This window comes from Fusarium subglutinans (genome assembly GCF_013396075.1).
Source record: "Fusarium subglutinans strain NRRL 66333 chromosome Unknown NRRL66333_c0000038, whole genome shotgun sequence".
In the NCBI taxonomy this organism is placed as follows: domain Eukaryota; kingdom Fungi; phylum Ascomycota; class Sordariomycetes; order Hypocreales; family Nectriaceae; genus Fusarium; species Fusarium subglutinans.
Genome location: NW_023502101.1, coordinates 70,500 through 85,422, shown reverse-complemented (window position 1 = coordinate 85,422; position 14,923 = coordinate 70,500). Strand labels below are relative to the sequence as shown.

Here is a 14,923-nt window from a genome sequence, read left to right as displayed (position 1 = left end):
ACCTCAAACAGTCTCGATAAAAAGTTCATCAGCCTTTAGCTACGGCTTTGTCCCCCTCTCAATCGACCCAGGATCGGCAACAGCACACAAGAGCAAGTCATGTTTTGACATTATAATCATTATCGGGTTCCGAGAAATAAAAGGTGTCCACTGAATAAATGCATCAGCTGCGCAGGGTACCAAGATGAGCTTGCTTGCCACGCAGCAGCCAGGGGAGACAAAACAATTTAGGACTTTTATCCTAGATGATGAAAAGATTTAGGCATTCTGGGGCCTAGGTTTAGGGGAGTCATTACTGAGTTTATTTTGGCACCCTCATCTGATCCCCCATCAATAGTAGTCGGGCATATTATGCTACAGAAATGATATCATCGCATAAGTGAGGCAGTTGTCAAATGGCTTGTTATGCTTTCAACGCCTATTGATGGTTCTGACCGTTAAACGTTGCCTGGAATACGATGCATGTACCGTACGTACATGTTTCATGCATGCAGCCTTTGATGCCTGCTCTGCTGAAAAGCTGACACGGAGAGAAACAATGCGCTGAAATAGAATTCAAATAGGGAATATCGTATTCATTGATAACACGGGCTTTTGATTGCTCTATGACGGAAAATTTGAGCGGATATGGTTGACAAGTCCTTCACCATGGGCTACGTACGATGCTGTGGACCTTCACGTCACATGCTATTATAAGAGGAAGTATTAGAAGTTGGTCATGACGAGTTTATAAATAGCAAGAGACAGGCTGGTAGACTTGAAGAAGTGTTTGAAGGCAGCTCAGTTGCCGATGTATAATAGATGGTTCATCCCATAGCCCACTGATGAGTCCTTGATGAGTCCTATACCGCGATAAGATTGAGAGTGAGTAAGTTTTTGAGACTCCTCCCCCGCAATGCATCTTACCTCTTTGCGCCAGATGCAGCAAAGAACTTGCTGGGGATAGAGATCCACTGAACAAGCAGGCATTGCATTCCCATAAATGTCATGCTAATTGCATCAGTTATTGACAGTGTAACTTCTGTAGGCAAGTACCGTATCATGGATACTTTCTTCTGTCTACCGCCTCTTACCGTTGCTCAACTCAATTCATCTGCCTATATCGGAACGGTCCGTACTGTGCCAATCTCATGAAGCAGTTCTTGTCCAAGTCAAATCACCATTTGTTTTCTTTCTTCTCACCGTCTTCTCATAGACTCGGATTCGTTTTGCAGCCCCCTCTCTTCATCACTGTCGCACAAGACAAACTAAGAGTTTATGGGCGCCCGCTAATAAAGGCCCAGACGCCAACTTGTGATTGCCCCAGTTTTCAACCCCAGCTTCGTCAGAACCCCCAGACTCCGTCCGAGCAGAGCCAGAGGCTGAGGGAGAGTCCTGAACCCACCTTTAAGACCCAACCGTCCTCCCTCCACTTTCTGTCAATGACTCCCCGGGTTCCGACCTTGACCTTGCATTGATTCTGATCTAAAGACGACGACAGTAAGCGACGACCTAAATCACCGACTTTCGAGACATCGCTGTTACCGTCAACAGATACAGCCTTCACTTGACTCGTCACTACGCCTTCGCGCGCCTAATATTCCCAGAGGAGTTTGGTCTGGACGTGGCAATACCAGTTCCAGCCGTCTGGAACCCTCCACCAACGTCGCACCAGAGATCCGACAACCCCGGCCGTACGGACGATCCAACAACGACTTGGACTCTACATACACGAAACAGCTAGAGACCTAATCCGCATCTCGAATACACCACAAACCCCCATACGCTACCCTCCAGCGAGGCACCTCTTTGCCACGCTGTGACTACAATGCTGTGGTCAGGCGCTGGCATTGACGCTGCGCTCCTCATCGCGGCCTGATGCGCTCTCTCCGTAATTCCGTTCCCTCCGGCGACAAACAATCCAATTTATCCATGAGGGTCGACATGGTCTCAAGAACCTCCAGCGATGGCCCTCCGCCCGGAGGAGGCCGACAATGGAAGTCATTGATCAACAAGATCCCAAGACGAGGGGTATGCTAGTCAAGTTCATGATCAGAGGACTCATACTGACGAACTGGTATAGATCAAAATAATCAGCCAACATGCCCCCGAAACAAGTACCTCCGACCTCGACCTTCATCTCAGATCTCCAGATAGCCACTCCACGAATCCTTTAGAAAGCCAAGAAACTCATATCCGACAACTGCAGACCATTCTTCAGCGGATGCCTCGTAACTTCCCAACTACGCCCAACCACGTTGACTCGGCCTACAAAGACTTCACAAAATACAAGGAGCAATGTGCTACGCTCTGCAGACATATTCTCACCGAAGAACTCGGTCGCGGTTCTCGTAATGGTGGTGACCTCCCCCGCCGTGACTCAACCGTCGAGTCCCCACAAAGTCCTGGCCAGATTTACGATACAAGGAGTTCTTTCAGTGGAAGAAGCCTCGCTGAGGTTGTCTCTGGGAGCGTTGGAAAGAGCATACACCAGACTGATGCCTGGCTGTCCTCTGTGCGCGACTGGAAGAACTACCTCGAGTCCCTTGCCGATGCTTGCCGGACAAGTCTAATTGAGACCTACAAGAACAACGAGCGCGATGCAACGCCGGAACAGGTGGAAGCCCTGTTCACGAATAAGCGGTTTCGAAAGGAGGCTGTGCAGCGAATGCGCAATGCCAGTGTAACCCGGGTCATGTCGGCAGATCCCCAATTCGTGTGTGGTCCTGGTCAGATATGCAAGAGACAACAGCTGACAAATTGTAGTTTCCAAAATATGAAATGCGCTTTTACGATTACGAGAGAATCAAACAGGAGTTGAACGAGATTCGACAGCTTCTGCAAACAGGAGAGTCAGGCATCTCACCTGACCGGACCATCAAAGAGTTTGCAATCTCACAGCGCGGCGATGCTATACTAGAGTTCGCCAACAATGCGCCTGGATGTACCCACAGTGATCCGGCACTACGTTTTCGAGTCTCGTCTTACATGCTCGCTGAGACGTCACCTATCTTTGCGCGCATGTTTGCAGGGCACTCTAGTAGTCTCCATCTCTACGACGATGACGATATCTCGACACTGCTCCCGTTACCCCCAACAAAATATTTCTGTAAGGATGGCTCCGAAGCTAAGCTTTACCGCATGCCGCAGGTTGAGTTGAACCATCTGGGTTCTCTGGAGATTCTATTACACGCAGCACACATGCATAACGAAATGGTTCCACGAGAGATTGAGTTCGAGCAGTTTGTTGCTATTGCCGAGTGTTGCATGCGGTACAAGAGTACTTCTCCTCTAGAACTCATCGTTGAACATCGATGGCTGCCACAATGGATGCACAAGGGTGCTGACGATATGCCTGATGGGCTCTTGGTCATCAGCTACGCGTTTGGACTCCGTCGACTGTTTTCGCGCATGTCCAAGACTACGATTCTGAACCTTGTGGATGAGAAAGAGTTGTTGGCTAAACCCTGGCCACAGAAAATTAAGGATAAAATTTGGGCTGTTCGTTGCGCAAAGATGGCACAAATTCACGAGTGTTGCGTCAGTACTATCCGAGAATACATGCGGGAACCAACACACAACACGTTGGAGGGTTCGGAAGAGCTTTCACTGGATACACGAGCCAGCCTTTCCTCGGACAGTCTACCACCGACGATGCTGACGAGTTCACCAAGATGTCCCAAGGGCAGTCATTGGTGTGACGCCACGAACCTCGGATGGCTGATGCTACTTTACAATGAGATGAACCTTCTGCCTCATATTATGGCGCCAGATGTTTTGTCTCACTTACCCAGAACACAGCCACAGTCGAAGAGTTTGGCGCAGATCGTGGATGCTTTGAGAAGGATTCCCGCACCGCCAACACCCGTCCATCGAGGCGTTTGTGATCCTGGGCCAATGTTCCGCTCTGCTATTAGCGATATATACAACAGTGTGCTGGGCTTGACGCTCTTTGATATCAGTGGGAAGAGCCATGGCTGGGGACTGTCGAAGCACAGAGAACGAGAACCTCAAACACAGCTCAACAAAGGCCTTGACCGGATGGCTGCACCCGATCCGAACTACAGCGTTGCTACCGAGTTCCCCGAGATTGTTCGTCTCCGTATCTTATGTCAGCTGGATGAAATCGACGATCTTCACACAGCAGCCATGATCAACCGCGCATACTACGAGACCTACAAGAAGCATGAGCTGTATCTAATGAGAAACATCCTCCGCATGGATCGCAAACGAACAGCAACTCGCAGCCACATACCAATCGGCCCTACCACCAACGAAGAGAAGGTTCTTAGAGTTGAATCGGAAGTGTTGAAACGCACACCAGCGGATACTGCAGACGGCATCACTCTTCACAGTGTTGTTGAAACGGAAGGAGACTACACAGACTCCGACTCGGACAGTGATAGTCTGTACTCAACTTCAGTGACTCCATCCCTTCCAAGATCAGCTGCTACTACAAGCACAACCACCCGGGGCCGTGACTACCAGGGTTCGTCAGACCCTGTGCGGATCACGGATAGCCCCGCACGGACACCACGGGCCCGGACCGGGACACCCACATCAAGATCCACCGGCATCGGATCTCCGACGACCCCTCGGCAGGCCGTATTTGACCCACCACCGCCTCCAACCACAGCACCACCGATAACCACAATCGACGAGCCTCCTCTCACAGTCGAGGAGGCAAACCGAATTCTTTGGCCAGAAGACGCCATCCGAGCTTCCGAGTCACCGTTACCAATAGCTCCAACAGGCATAGAAGGCATTCGCGAAAAGTTCCGCGCCGGCGATCCCGCGTTTGACGCGGGGCTTGAAGAGAAGACTCTTGTGCCAACTGGGGAAAAGCAGTTGAGAAGTGAACATGACAGACAGGTTGGACTGCTGAAAGGTGGTGATTCTTCAGGTAAATGATGCAAAGATCTACATGACACTTATACGTTTGCGTATGCAATTTTTGAACATCTACATATTATAAGCGAGCGATATTTGGATGGACACGATATATATTGTGGTTTGGCGCCCAAGTGGCTGGCTTAGCATGGCATGGCACGCTGATACCCTTTGGCGCGAGGAGTTGAACTATTGTATCTTTGACATTATTACATATATTGATCGGCCATGGCTTATTTCGCGTGGAATGTTACTGCTTCACAATGCTTATGCGCGTAATACCTTGGGCTTTGGCTTGTGCTATGACATAAACTTGTCTCGTCGTGATACTGTGCTTTAGCGCCGTGATCGACAATCCTGACCCTCGGGAACTTCCATTTGACCTGAATTGATACATGTATTTAGGTAAATCTAGCCCAAGTTCCAAGGACTCTTGGCTGAGCTTATTTAAATCCTCTTTTTAAGTCTCGAGTTCCTCGCCTTCAAGTTCTCTTGCGGCCGACCTTATTCACTCTCCACGCCCTGAATTTTCCGATTTTGTACTCATCACATCAATCAACATGTACCATTATGACCGTATTAAACGCTTCCAGTCATGTCATCGGAGACGAACACATGAGAATGATCTCTGTTCCTCTTGGGTATACTCACCCGAGTCAAATGTTCAGTAAGTTTGATCCCGTGAAGAATATGGTAACTAGCTGCTAATTGTTCAATTTAGCATCACCAGGGACCGGGAATGGTTTGAGGATGATTACATGGCTTTTAGTAGCATCATTCACCATACACCTGATAAGCCGTGGAGTGACGCAGTCAGTTTTGCAAACAATGGGTTGGAATTAAACCCGGAGGACTACACTTGGGCTCACGGTGTCGGTACCGTCATACTCAAGACTAAGCGCTCTCCCCGGGGACGTGGGAGACCGAACACGAGCGAGCTTGTACTAAAGAACGTCATCTTTGCGCCAAACTACATCTGCAATGTCATTGGAGGAAATATCGCAGAGGATGGTTACGTGGTCGAAGTTGGCCCCAGTAGGAACAGGTGCGAAGGGGAGATACGTAACAGTACGGGATCACGAGTCGCATACTTCCGGGAAAACAGAAACTCAATGCAGCAGATCGAAGTCAGACTATGGAGGCCTCCATTGGATCGAGAGATAATGGAGAGATCGGCATTCCCTCAGCGCATCAGATACGACTTACCATTCTTCAAACATAACATACAGGCCAAGTGGCCAGTCGATGAAAGACACCGCTTTGAGAGGTACAGATCAACTCGGTGTCCGTCTGTCAACATTGGGGAACAGCCCTGGTCGGAGGAAGAGTTGCAGTGGCTCAGGGGCGAGGGCATAGATTTCGACGGAGAGGTCGAGAGGGCTAGATTTCGTCATGACATGGAACACCCTGCGGACGCTGGGAGTCTCAAGACTCGTAAAGTTGTCACAATTTTGAGAGGAAAACACCGCGCGCGGTGGTCGAGGAACCCACTCCAGTATCACTTTGACCTTCATACGAGATTCCGTGAAGCGTTAAAGTGCGGCTGGGTGTTTTCCTTCGCCCAGAACAGCTTTGTGAATCAAGTGTGGGGTGATGCCAAGGAGTTCATGTATATGTATGGATACAGGTATGAAGTCGATGATGACTGCAGGATGGCGGCTATGCAGGTGAAGGATATTATGAGTGAACAGGGGTTGGAGGTTTCTAGCGATGAGGAGGGGGAAGACGAGGATGAGGACGATAGTGCGTGGGAGGATACGAACGAGGAGATTTGTGAGTGTGAGCATAATAAGTGCGAGTGCCCTGATGGAATTGACTAGGCCCCGAGCCGTGAAAGGATATACGGTATCTGAGATGAGTAGGGTATGGTATAGGACTATTGGTGGAGCTTGGAGACTCTTGGCGAGATAGGCTTGTGGAGAGATCGATGTTAGCTTCGGGGTTTAATGAAAGATCCGAATGTGTTCCCACATACCAGCTTAGTTACTCGAGGTGATGTGTGATTTATAATATCATTGGCCAGAAGGACGATGATGGCGTCGAAGTTTGCGGCTTACAGCCTTATGCCAGTTGATGGCGAGTCAGTAGGAAAGTAGGCTGACCTCAAGACCTCGCGGTTAGTTCAGCCAGAGTTGAGTATGCAGGCCAGAAAGAAGGTGCATTTTAACAATGGAAATGTATTTCGAAAGACGTGGGAAGCCAAAATCCCTGAGTTTTGCTGCTCCAAAAGACACTGCCAGATCACGATTGTACTTAACCCCAGAAAGATACTGATCGTCAAGACTGCAATAGAAGAAGCCCTCAGTGACTGACCGAGCCCTCCATATTATGCGTAGAAAGATAACCAAATATTGGAATGCTATATTCATGTATTGCCTCTTTTCTTTTTACGGCATCGTGTAAGTGAGCCTATTCGATGAGCACTGCCAAGGATCATCTGGTGGCTTTCACGATTCGTTGAAGAAAAGCTGAGCCCTCAACCATGACTCTCAGCAACATCTTCCTCTCCTTCTGATCTAAGGTTAGCTTCAAATGCGTCAAGATCTTGTGCGCGTCCCATTTCCGTTGAGTGAGTTACCCGGAGCGCGCGCGTGTTCTCGCTATGTTATCCCGTAGCTCCCAAACCAGCAGCCTGGTACCAAGCTCAGTGCTGGCCTTACCAACGCTCGGACTCTCACTCCGTCGGATTAGGAATAGGAGCTGTCAAGTTGATGAAAGCATGCTAGTTAGCTGATGGCTAGTCCCGGGGCTAAAGGGGAACCCGTCATCTGCGTATGGGATCTAGTAGCCGTCTAATGCCTTCGTTCGATTGTGCTGTCCACTCAGAGGCAGTCGTTAGCGAAGCTACCAAGTCAGTAGTTGATTCTAGTCGAGTTTATTTTTGATTACAGCTTGAGCTCTACTATTGAATGTGGAGCTGTGGTTCTGGATAGCAAGGCAAGTGATGGTTGCATGTCCATGTGACTCAACAGCACATCACGGATCTTGAGTACCCAATAGCTGAATGGGAATTGCAGACTTGAAGATATAAATCTGACACGAAAAAAGGATTTTCAGACAGAAACATGCGCAGCCGGTAGCCGGCATTCAAGCTTTCCACCTGTTCCCTCAACATCAGAAACGTCCACGGGACGAAGCCATCGTTGACCATACCAGATATTCGGTATCACCGTTGGGCCCTGCATGCTAATATGGTAATAAACCATTATTGGTATACATTGGACGATCATCGTTAGATAAAACAGTATAGAAGAGCCGAAATATTTCGTAGGTCGCTTACCGGCGGTTTGGACCCTTCACGACAGAGAAGTCCACCTCATTCCAACTGTCAAAGCCGAATACTCAAGAATGCTACTAGTTCCCGTCATGTAAGTGAGTAATCAAGTCCGGCGGCCGACCTGGCGTCTAGAAGGTCTAGACAGTGAACTATACAAAACACGTTTGAGTATTCGGGTAGAACCAGGAAACTTGAGACCGAGAACATGGATAAAGCTAAAACAATTAAAAGATATGGGGTCCCAAGCATATAGTTAAGCTTTCCATGCCCGAGACCCTTGCCGATCTTAGTTTAAGTCATTCTGCGATAGGAATGATATGCAATGGTCCAGGCCGTGAAGATGGAGACACCAACATTCCTCCGGGTTCCTGGAACCACCACGTTCTTGGCAAGGTTTAGCCTCCTGCAAGGTCCCGACGGCTCTATATGTTCCTGCATTCAGTATAGTTTCACTAATACACTTTACCCTCGTACGTGAAGCTTCTTTTATAAAATGTTTTGACAATGTCGTGTAAGTTTTCTTGTTCTGCTCTTTGTTTCCCCTCCTTGACAAGATTCCACCTAGACAAAGCATTGTCACCAACTTATTCACTCCTTTTCTTAACCATCACACAAAATGAAGGTTGTTTATGCCTTGACGCTATGCCTGGGCGTCGCTGATGCTGTGGTACTACCCGTCTTTTCAGCTCCCAAGGGTGGCTATGCACTTCCTCGGCCTGACTCAGATGACACAACGGATACTTCAAAGACTGCGGCAGGATCAAAGACGAATTTGAATTATGTACTCCCTGTATTTGGAAATGCAAAGCCAAAGAGTGGATTTCCTGCTTCTGCTTTGTCACGAAGAGTTGAACGAATTGAGCAGACTTATGGCTCTGATGATGAGTTTACAGATGACTCTGATTATACGCCCACGGAGCCATCTGATGCGACTCCATCAAGTCCATCTGACGACACGCCCTCAGGTTCGTCAGATGATATTCAACAGGTGGTGTATGCCGAGCCATTCATGCAACCCACTTATGTCCGCTTCGGCCCAGCTCCTGTCGACAAGCCAGAAGTTGCTCCCAAGGCCAAGTCAAAATCGAAAGATACCGCGACTGTAGCCAAGCATGGAGGAGACGATGACTCCAGTTCTGGCGGACACAAGCAAAAGGGCAAAGGAAAAGATGGCAAAGGACGACACAGCGGCGATGACGATGCTACAAAGTCTCGCAAGGAGCCTGAGGATTCGCCGAAGACATCTTCCAGCAGTGCAACAGATTCAGTGTCTGTTACTGCTACAAGCACAGCAGTCCCTACAAACTCGCCTACGGGTGATGACAAGGGCAAAGGCAGGGGAAAAGGAAAGGGGAAGGGCAAAGATGACGGTGGCAGACATAACGGAGATGATGATGCTACCAAATCTCGCACCAGAGTGGATGACTCCAAGACTCGATCATCAGCATCACCAACTGCGACTGCAGCTCCCAAGAAGGGAAGCTCTGGAAAGCACACTGGTGATGACGATGCTGGCAAGTCACGAGCCAAAGCCGAAGACTCAAAACCCAACTCCAAGAAAGGCTCAAAGGACAAGTCGAAGTCCAAGCCCTCCAAGAAATCCGTGATCACCCATCAATCCGGCCAAACCTTTGATGCAGACAGCACCAAAGGCGGCGGCAAAAACGGCCCCGGCTACAGTCCCTCCTTCGACGTCCCCAAGCTCAACAAGGGCTATATCCAAGCCATCCCCCCCAAAGCCAGCACCGTCAACAACAACAAGTTCAGCTCCCGCGTGAAGCCCCGTCCCCAACTCGATACAAAAAAGGTCCGTCCCCTTCCCCCCTCCTCCTCCTCCTCCTCCTCCCTCCTCAAGAGAGGCGAAAGTGAAAACATACTAAGTCTCCGTGCAGCCGCGCCCTTCAACAGCGCCGCGATCGACCGCAAAAAGTGGTCAGTGACGTGTGATAGCGTGCACGAGGGGGATGATTGCAAGAATGCTATCGATGGGAACGGCGATACCATGTGGCATACCCAGTGGGAGGGCAGTGAGCCTGCTCCGCCGCATAGTATCACTGTTGACATGAAGAAGAGCTACTACGTCAATGGTATTTCTATGTTGCCGAGACAGGATGGCTCGCAGAATGGGTACATTGCGCAGCATCAGGTTTTCTTGAGCAAGGATGGAAAGACTTGGGGTTCGCCTGTGGCGTATGGGAATTGGTATAGTGACTGGACTGTCAAGTATGCCAATTTCGATACGCAGCCTGCGCGATTTGTCAAGCTCGTTGCTCTCACTGAAGCAAATGGCAATCCCTGGACAAGCATTGCAGAACTCAATGTCTTCCAAGCAAACGACTACGTTCCCCCTCAAGTATCCCAGGGCGCTTGGGGTCCTACCATCAACTTCCCCATCATCCCCGTCGCCGGAACCGTTGATCCCAACACGGGCAAAGTCCTCGTCTGGTCATCCTGGGCTAGAGATACTATGTCTGGCGGTCCCGGTGGCTTAACCCTCACTTCAACATGGGACCCAGCAACAGGCCAAGTCGCAGAGCCTCAAGTCACAGAAACAAACCACGACATGTTCTGCCCGGGCATTTCCCTTGACGGAAATGGCCAACTTGTGGTCACGGGCGGCAACAACGCCGAGCGCACAAGCCTCTTCGATCCCGTTCAGCAAGCGTGGATATCCGGGCCCAACATGCAAGTCGCACGCGGGTATCAATCCTCCGCCACGACCTCCACGGGCAAAGTCTTCACCATCGGAGGATCTTGGAGCGGCGGCTCGAATTTCAAGAACGGCGAGGTGTACGACCCGAAGAAGAAGACCTGGACGCTGCTCAACAAGGCTGATGTTCAGAAGATGCTCACGGACGATGCGCAGGGCTTGTTCCGCTCTGATAATCACGCTTGGCTGTTTGGTTGGAAGAGCGGCACTGTGTTCCAGGCTGGGCCGAGTAAGAACATGAACTGGTACTACACTGAGAAAAAGAATGGCGATGTCAAGACTGCGGGGCAGAGAGCCTCTGATCGTGGTGTTGCGCCTGATGCTATGTGTGGCAACGCCATCATGTTTGACGCCGTCAAGGGCAAGATCCTGACTCATGGTGGAACTCCGAATTATCAAGACTCGGATGCTACTACTGATGCCCACATCATCACTGTCGGAAACCCTGGCACAAACGCTTCTGTTGCATACGCCAGCGAGGGGCTCTTCTTCCCTCGTGTCTTCCACAGTTCTGTTGTTCTACCCAACGGCAACGTCTTTATCACAGGCGGTCAGGAATACGCCATCCCGTTTGAAGACTCAACGCCCCAACTGCAACCCGAGATGTACTATCCCGATAAGGATGGCTTTGAGCTCATGAAGCCCAACAATATCGTGAGGGTATATCACAGCATCGCCCTCCTCCTCCCCGACGGACGAGTCTTCAACGGCGGCGGTGGTCTCTGCGGCGGATGTGACACCAACCACTTTGACGCTCAGCTCTACACTCCCCCCTATCTCTACGACTCAAAGGGCAAGCTGGCTACACGCCCTAAGATCACTTCCGTGTCTGTGTCTACCGTTAAGGTTGGAGGGACAGTTACTGTTCAAACGGGCGGAGCTATCGTGCAGGCTTCGCTGGTGCGGTATGGAACGGCTACGCACACTGTTAACACTGATCAACGGCGTATTCCGTTGACGTTGGCTAACGCGGGGAAGAATTCGTATTCGTTCCAGGTGCCTAGTGATCCTGGTGTTGCGCTGCCGGGATATTGGATGTTGTTTGTCATGGATAAGAATGGAGTGCCGAGTGTGGCTTCTACGATCAAGATCACTGGTTCCTAGATGTTGTTTTATTATTATAGATTTCGTTTGATCAATTTTAACATTAAGTTCTATCATGCTTTCTCTTCCGTCTTTGTCAAACATGATTCTCGTGCTGAAGTTGCGCAGTGCCATTACCCGCGATCCACCAGATATATGCAAGTCTCACTTACTCTCCAGCGAATAACGATGGATTATTGGCTGGGTCGTTGCGTGTGGTACAAGAGTCAAACGGCGCAGTTGTTTCAGCCATGCATATACGCTGTTTGTTGGCAGCCTTGTTTTCGGGTTCAAGCATGTTATCGGACTCTCTCGCCCTGAAAAGCTTGCACTGTACCTTTTGAATGATCTTTTCAAAGGTCAAGTCTTATAGATACAAATCATTTAAGGACATCAATGAAGCCGCCTTTCTCTCGTCTCAAATCACCCAACGTTTCATCCTCTCCCCTCTCTTCCTTCTCCGACATCGAATTATCACATTCAAAGAACTGCTTCTGTTTTCTAACAGTATGAAGGTCATTGGAAGCGACCGGTTCTTTTTCGGTCGTTTCAAGATTGGGCTACAAACGTCGTTTGCTAGAGAAGTCATCCCTATTGTCAAAACAATTCCCCACCCCTCACTGGAAGTCGGTGACGATGAAGAAGACCAAGCAGCCGAGGCAGATGACATCAAGAACGAAGATGTTGTCCCAGGCGAACTACTACCTGACTCTGGAGAAGCCCGATCTGTGGTAGAGCTAGAGGTAGAGTCAGATCCTTGTCCTGTATCAGAAGACGAATTAGGAAGTGTACGTGGTTGGAATCACCTTTTCTTCGGCAAAGAATCTCCCAAGGAGGAAGAAAAGAAGGGCTTCCGATTAGAGATCAAGGTCGACCAGTACATACTCGAGTTATTTTGCGGCCCTGTATTTTTGAGCCTGTCCGACGGATCCGTCCTTGAAGCAACAGACTATGGTTGGGATGCTGTAGCGCTGGGCATCACCGTCAGCGCTATTGAAGGTAATTACCACCGTGTGCCCGTGAAGATAGATCTTGAGCTCTTTGTCAAGATCGCGATTATAGCAGACTACATGGAGTGTGGCCTGGCGCTCTCCATGGCATCCAGGGTTTGGTTATCCAACCTTGATGACCACAAGGCCGTTAAAGGGTTGGATAGCACATCCCTGATGTTGTTTTATGTCTCTTGGGTATTTTCTCCAGACGAACTATCCTGCACAATGAAAGAGCTGGTCATAATGGGCTATCAAGGCCCAGAGACCGTTGAGTTGAATGGCCTCCCTCTACAAGGGTTCATCGGTAAGTTACCTGCTCCTATTTGTCTATCAGCGTTCCTCTAACAACAAGACTAGAGAAATTTGATAAACTACGACAGAGCATGATCAACAAACTCTTGAGCAAGATGAACCAGCTGGCAAGCTTGCTTCTCGTCGAAGAAGGGTGTCCCCATGCGAAAGATGTCCAGTGCAGCATGATGACACTCAGGTACCTGAGAAGGCTGAGGCGCCAATTCAAACAATTGGATCCCCCCCTGATCTTTCCCTACCCGGGGTACAGTATCCAGGACGTCTGCAACATTATCGAGACTTTTCCTGAGCAGGAAATGCACCACGAGGATCTTGGGCACGACCACGGGCAGGCGGAACACCCATGCACCGTCAGGGGAAGAATGTTCAAGGACATTCAATCGGTCAAGGAGGACATAGAGGCTGTTATTTGGGATTGGCTTGAACTTTGGGAATTTCCGGGAAGGATTCTGGACGTCACCGGTTCGGAATGTGATAGTTTATGCGATTTGACAGATTGAACTAGGTTATCGTTTGATATTGCCCACTACCATTGACAGAGCTGAGTAAATGATGGAAGTGAAAACATCGGTCCTATACCAGCAACCAAAGAAGGACACAGAGCTCAAGCGTTCTGTAAAGACCACCGCGCCAAGGGTCAGGCCCACGCACACTGTCATACACTATATAAACTAAATTAGAATTGCCATCAAAAAGTGACTGTTTGAGAATATAGGTGAGATTGGTAACTTCTGCTGAGTAGCTATAAGCTCCAAGCTACGGCTCTTAATGCTTTCAAGGAAAAGACCCAAAGTCGGGAACGGTAGACGGGAACTCGGGGGGCGAGAACGGACATCATAGAAGGTAGAAGCTATTCGTGGTTTCGACACCTATAATGACGGCTCGTAGTATCGGGTTGCGATACTTGTTGGGGCAAGTCAGTATCACATATGTCATCGATAAGAATTTTGACGAAATCTTACGCTTAGCCCGTCTCTGGTCTGAGAACATGTCTATTCTCACGGGCCTAGAAGCACCCCCTCTGCTGAGCTCAATGGCAAGCGCTATCTGGATCGCCCGCGTAGCCTCGCGTTCCCTGGCGAGTTCCTCCTCCCTGGTCTTCTCCTTTTGGTCAGGCATGGGCTTCAGCTCAGTGCTAGGACGCGGGGACTTCTGAGGCAGGTCGTTGGATGATGGCGCACTCATTTTGGGGGGCGACAGTGACTTGGCAGCCGGGTTTCTTTGGGGTGGTTATAAGCCCTCGGCCACAAGTCCAATTAGTTGGTGGACAACGGTGAGTTTACAGACTCAAGGTGAAGCAAGAGATGTGATGAAGGTGCCGGTGATGGAGGAAAGAAAGAGAAGGCAGATCGAAATTGGGGGTGAAGCCCTTATTAAATACCTTGAGGTACACAAGGTTTGTTCTTTCATGTCTAATAACTTTCGCCAAGGTAGTACCTATAAGAATTCTGAGGCTGCAAGGACGTTTTATATTTTCGAATTCGGTCCGAGGCCAACAGATACTCTATTTCTTTAGAGAAATAGAAAAGCCTAATACTTACAACCTCTCAGCGTTGGTCATGGCGTCCACGACTTTTGTGAAGCTAACATTCCAATTCGGTACCTCTTCATCAGCGTAAGAGCTCGGCTGCCAGTAGGTCTAGCTAGATACAATATGCTCAGGCCGTGGAATATGTGAAG

The 14,923-nt window shown here is 49.5% G+C and overlaps 3 protein-coding genes across 3 annotated transcripts; 2 read left to right on the top strand and 1 right to left on the bottom strand.

Annotated features, from left to right (window-relative positions):
- Positions 1-1,923: 1,923 nt before the first annotated feature.
- FSUBG_4217 (uncharacterized protein) lies at positions 1,924-6,703 on the top strand (the record flags this gene model as incomplete). Its single annotated transcript, XM_036682183.1, has 7 exons — positions 1,924-2,010; positions 2,063-2,695; positions 2,746-4,882; positions 5,335-5,536; positions 5,591-5,914; positions 5,975-6,642; positions 6,690-6,703. 7 exons carry the CDS (start codon positions 1,924-1,926, stop codon positions 6,701-6,703), a joined length of 4,065 nt encoding a protein of 1,354 aa, XP_036540230.1.
- Positions 6,704-8,762: 2,059 nt separating this feature from the next.
- FSUBG_4216 (sialidase-1) lies at positions 8,763-13,743 on the top strand (the record flags this gene model as incomplete). Its single annotated transcript, XM_036682182.1, has 4 exons — positions 8,763-11,896; positions 12,448-13,235; positions 13,289-13,421; positions 13,494-13,743. The coding sequence occupies 4 exons, from the start codon at positions 8,763-8,765 to the stop codon at positions 13,741-13,743; spliced, it is 4,305 nt and encodes a 1,434-aa protein (XP_036540229.1).
- Positions 13,744-14,077: 334 nt separating this feature from the next.
- On the bottom strand, positions 14,078-14,428 carry FSUBG_4215 (uncharacterized protein; the record flags this gene model as incomplete). Its single annotated transcript, XM_036682181.1, has 1 exon — positions 14,078-14,428. One exon carries the CDS (start codon positions 14,426-14,428, stop codon positions 14,078-14,080), a length of 351 nt encoding a protein of 116 aa, XP_036540228.1.
- Between the last annotated feature and the right edge of the window lie 495 nt (positions 14,429-14,923).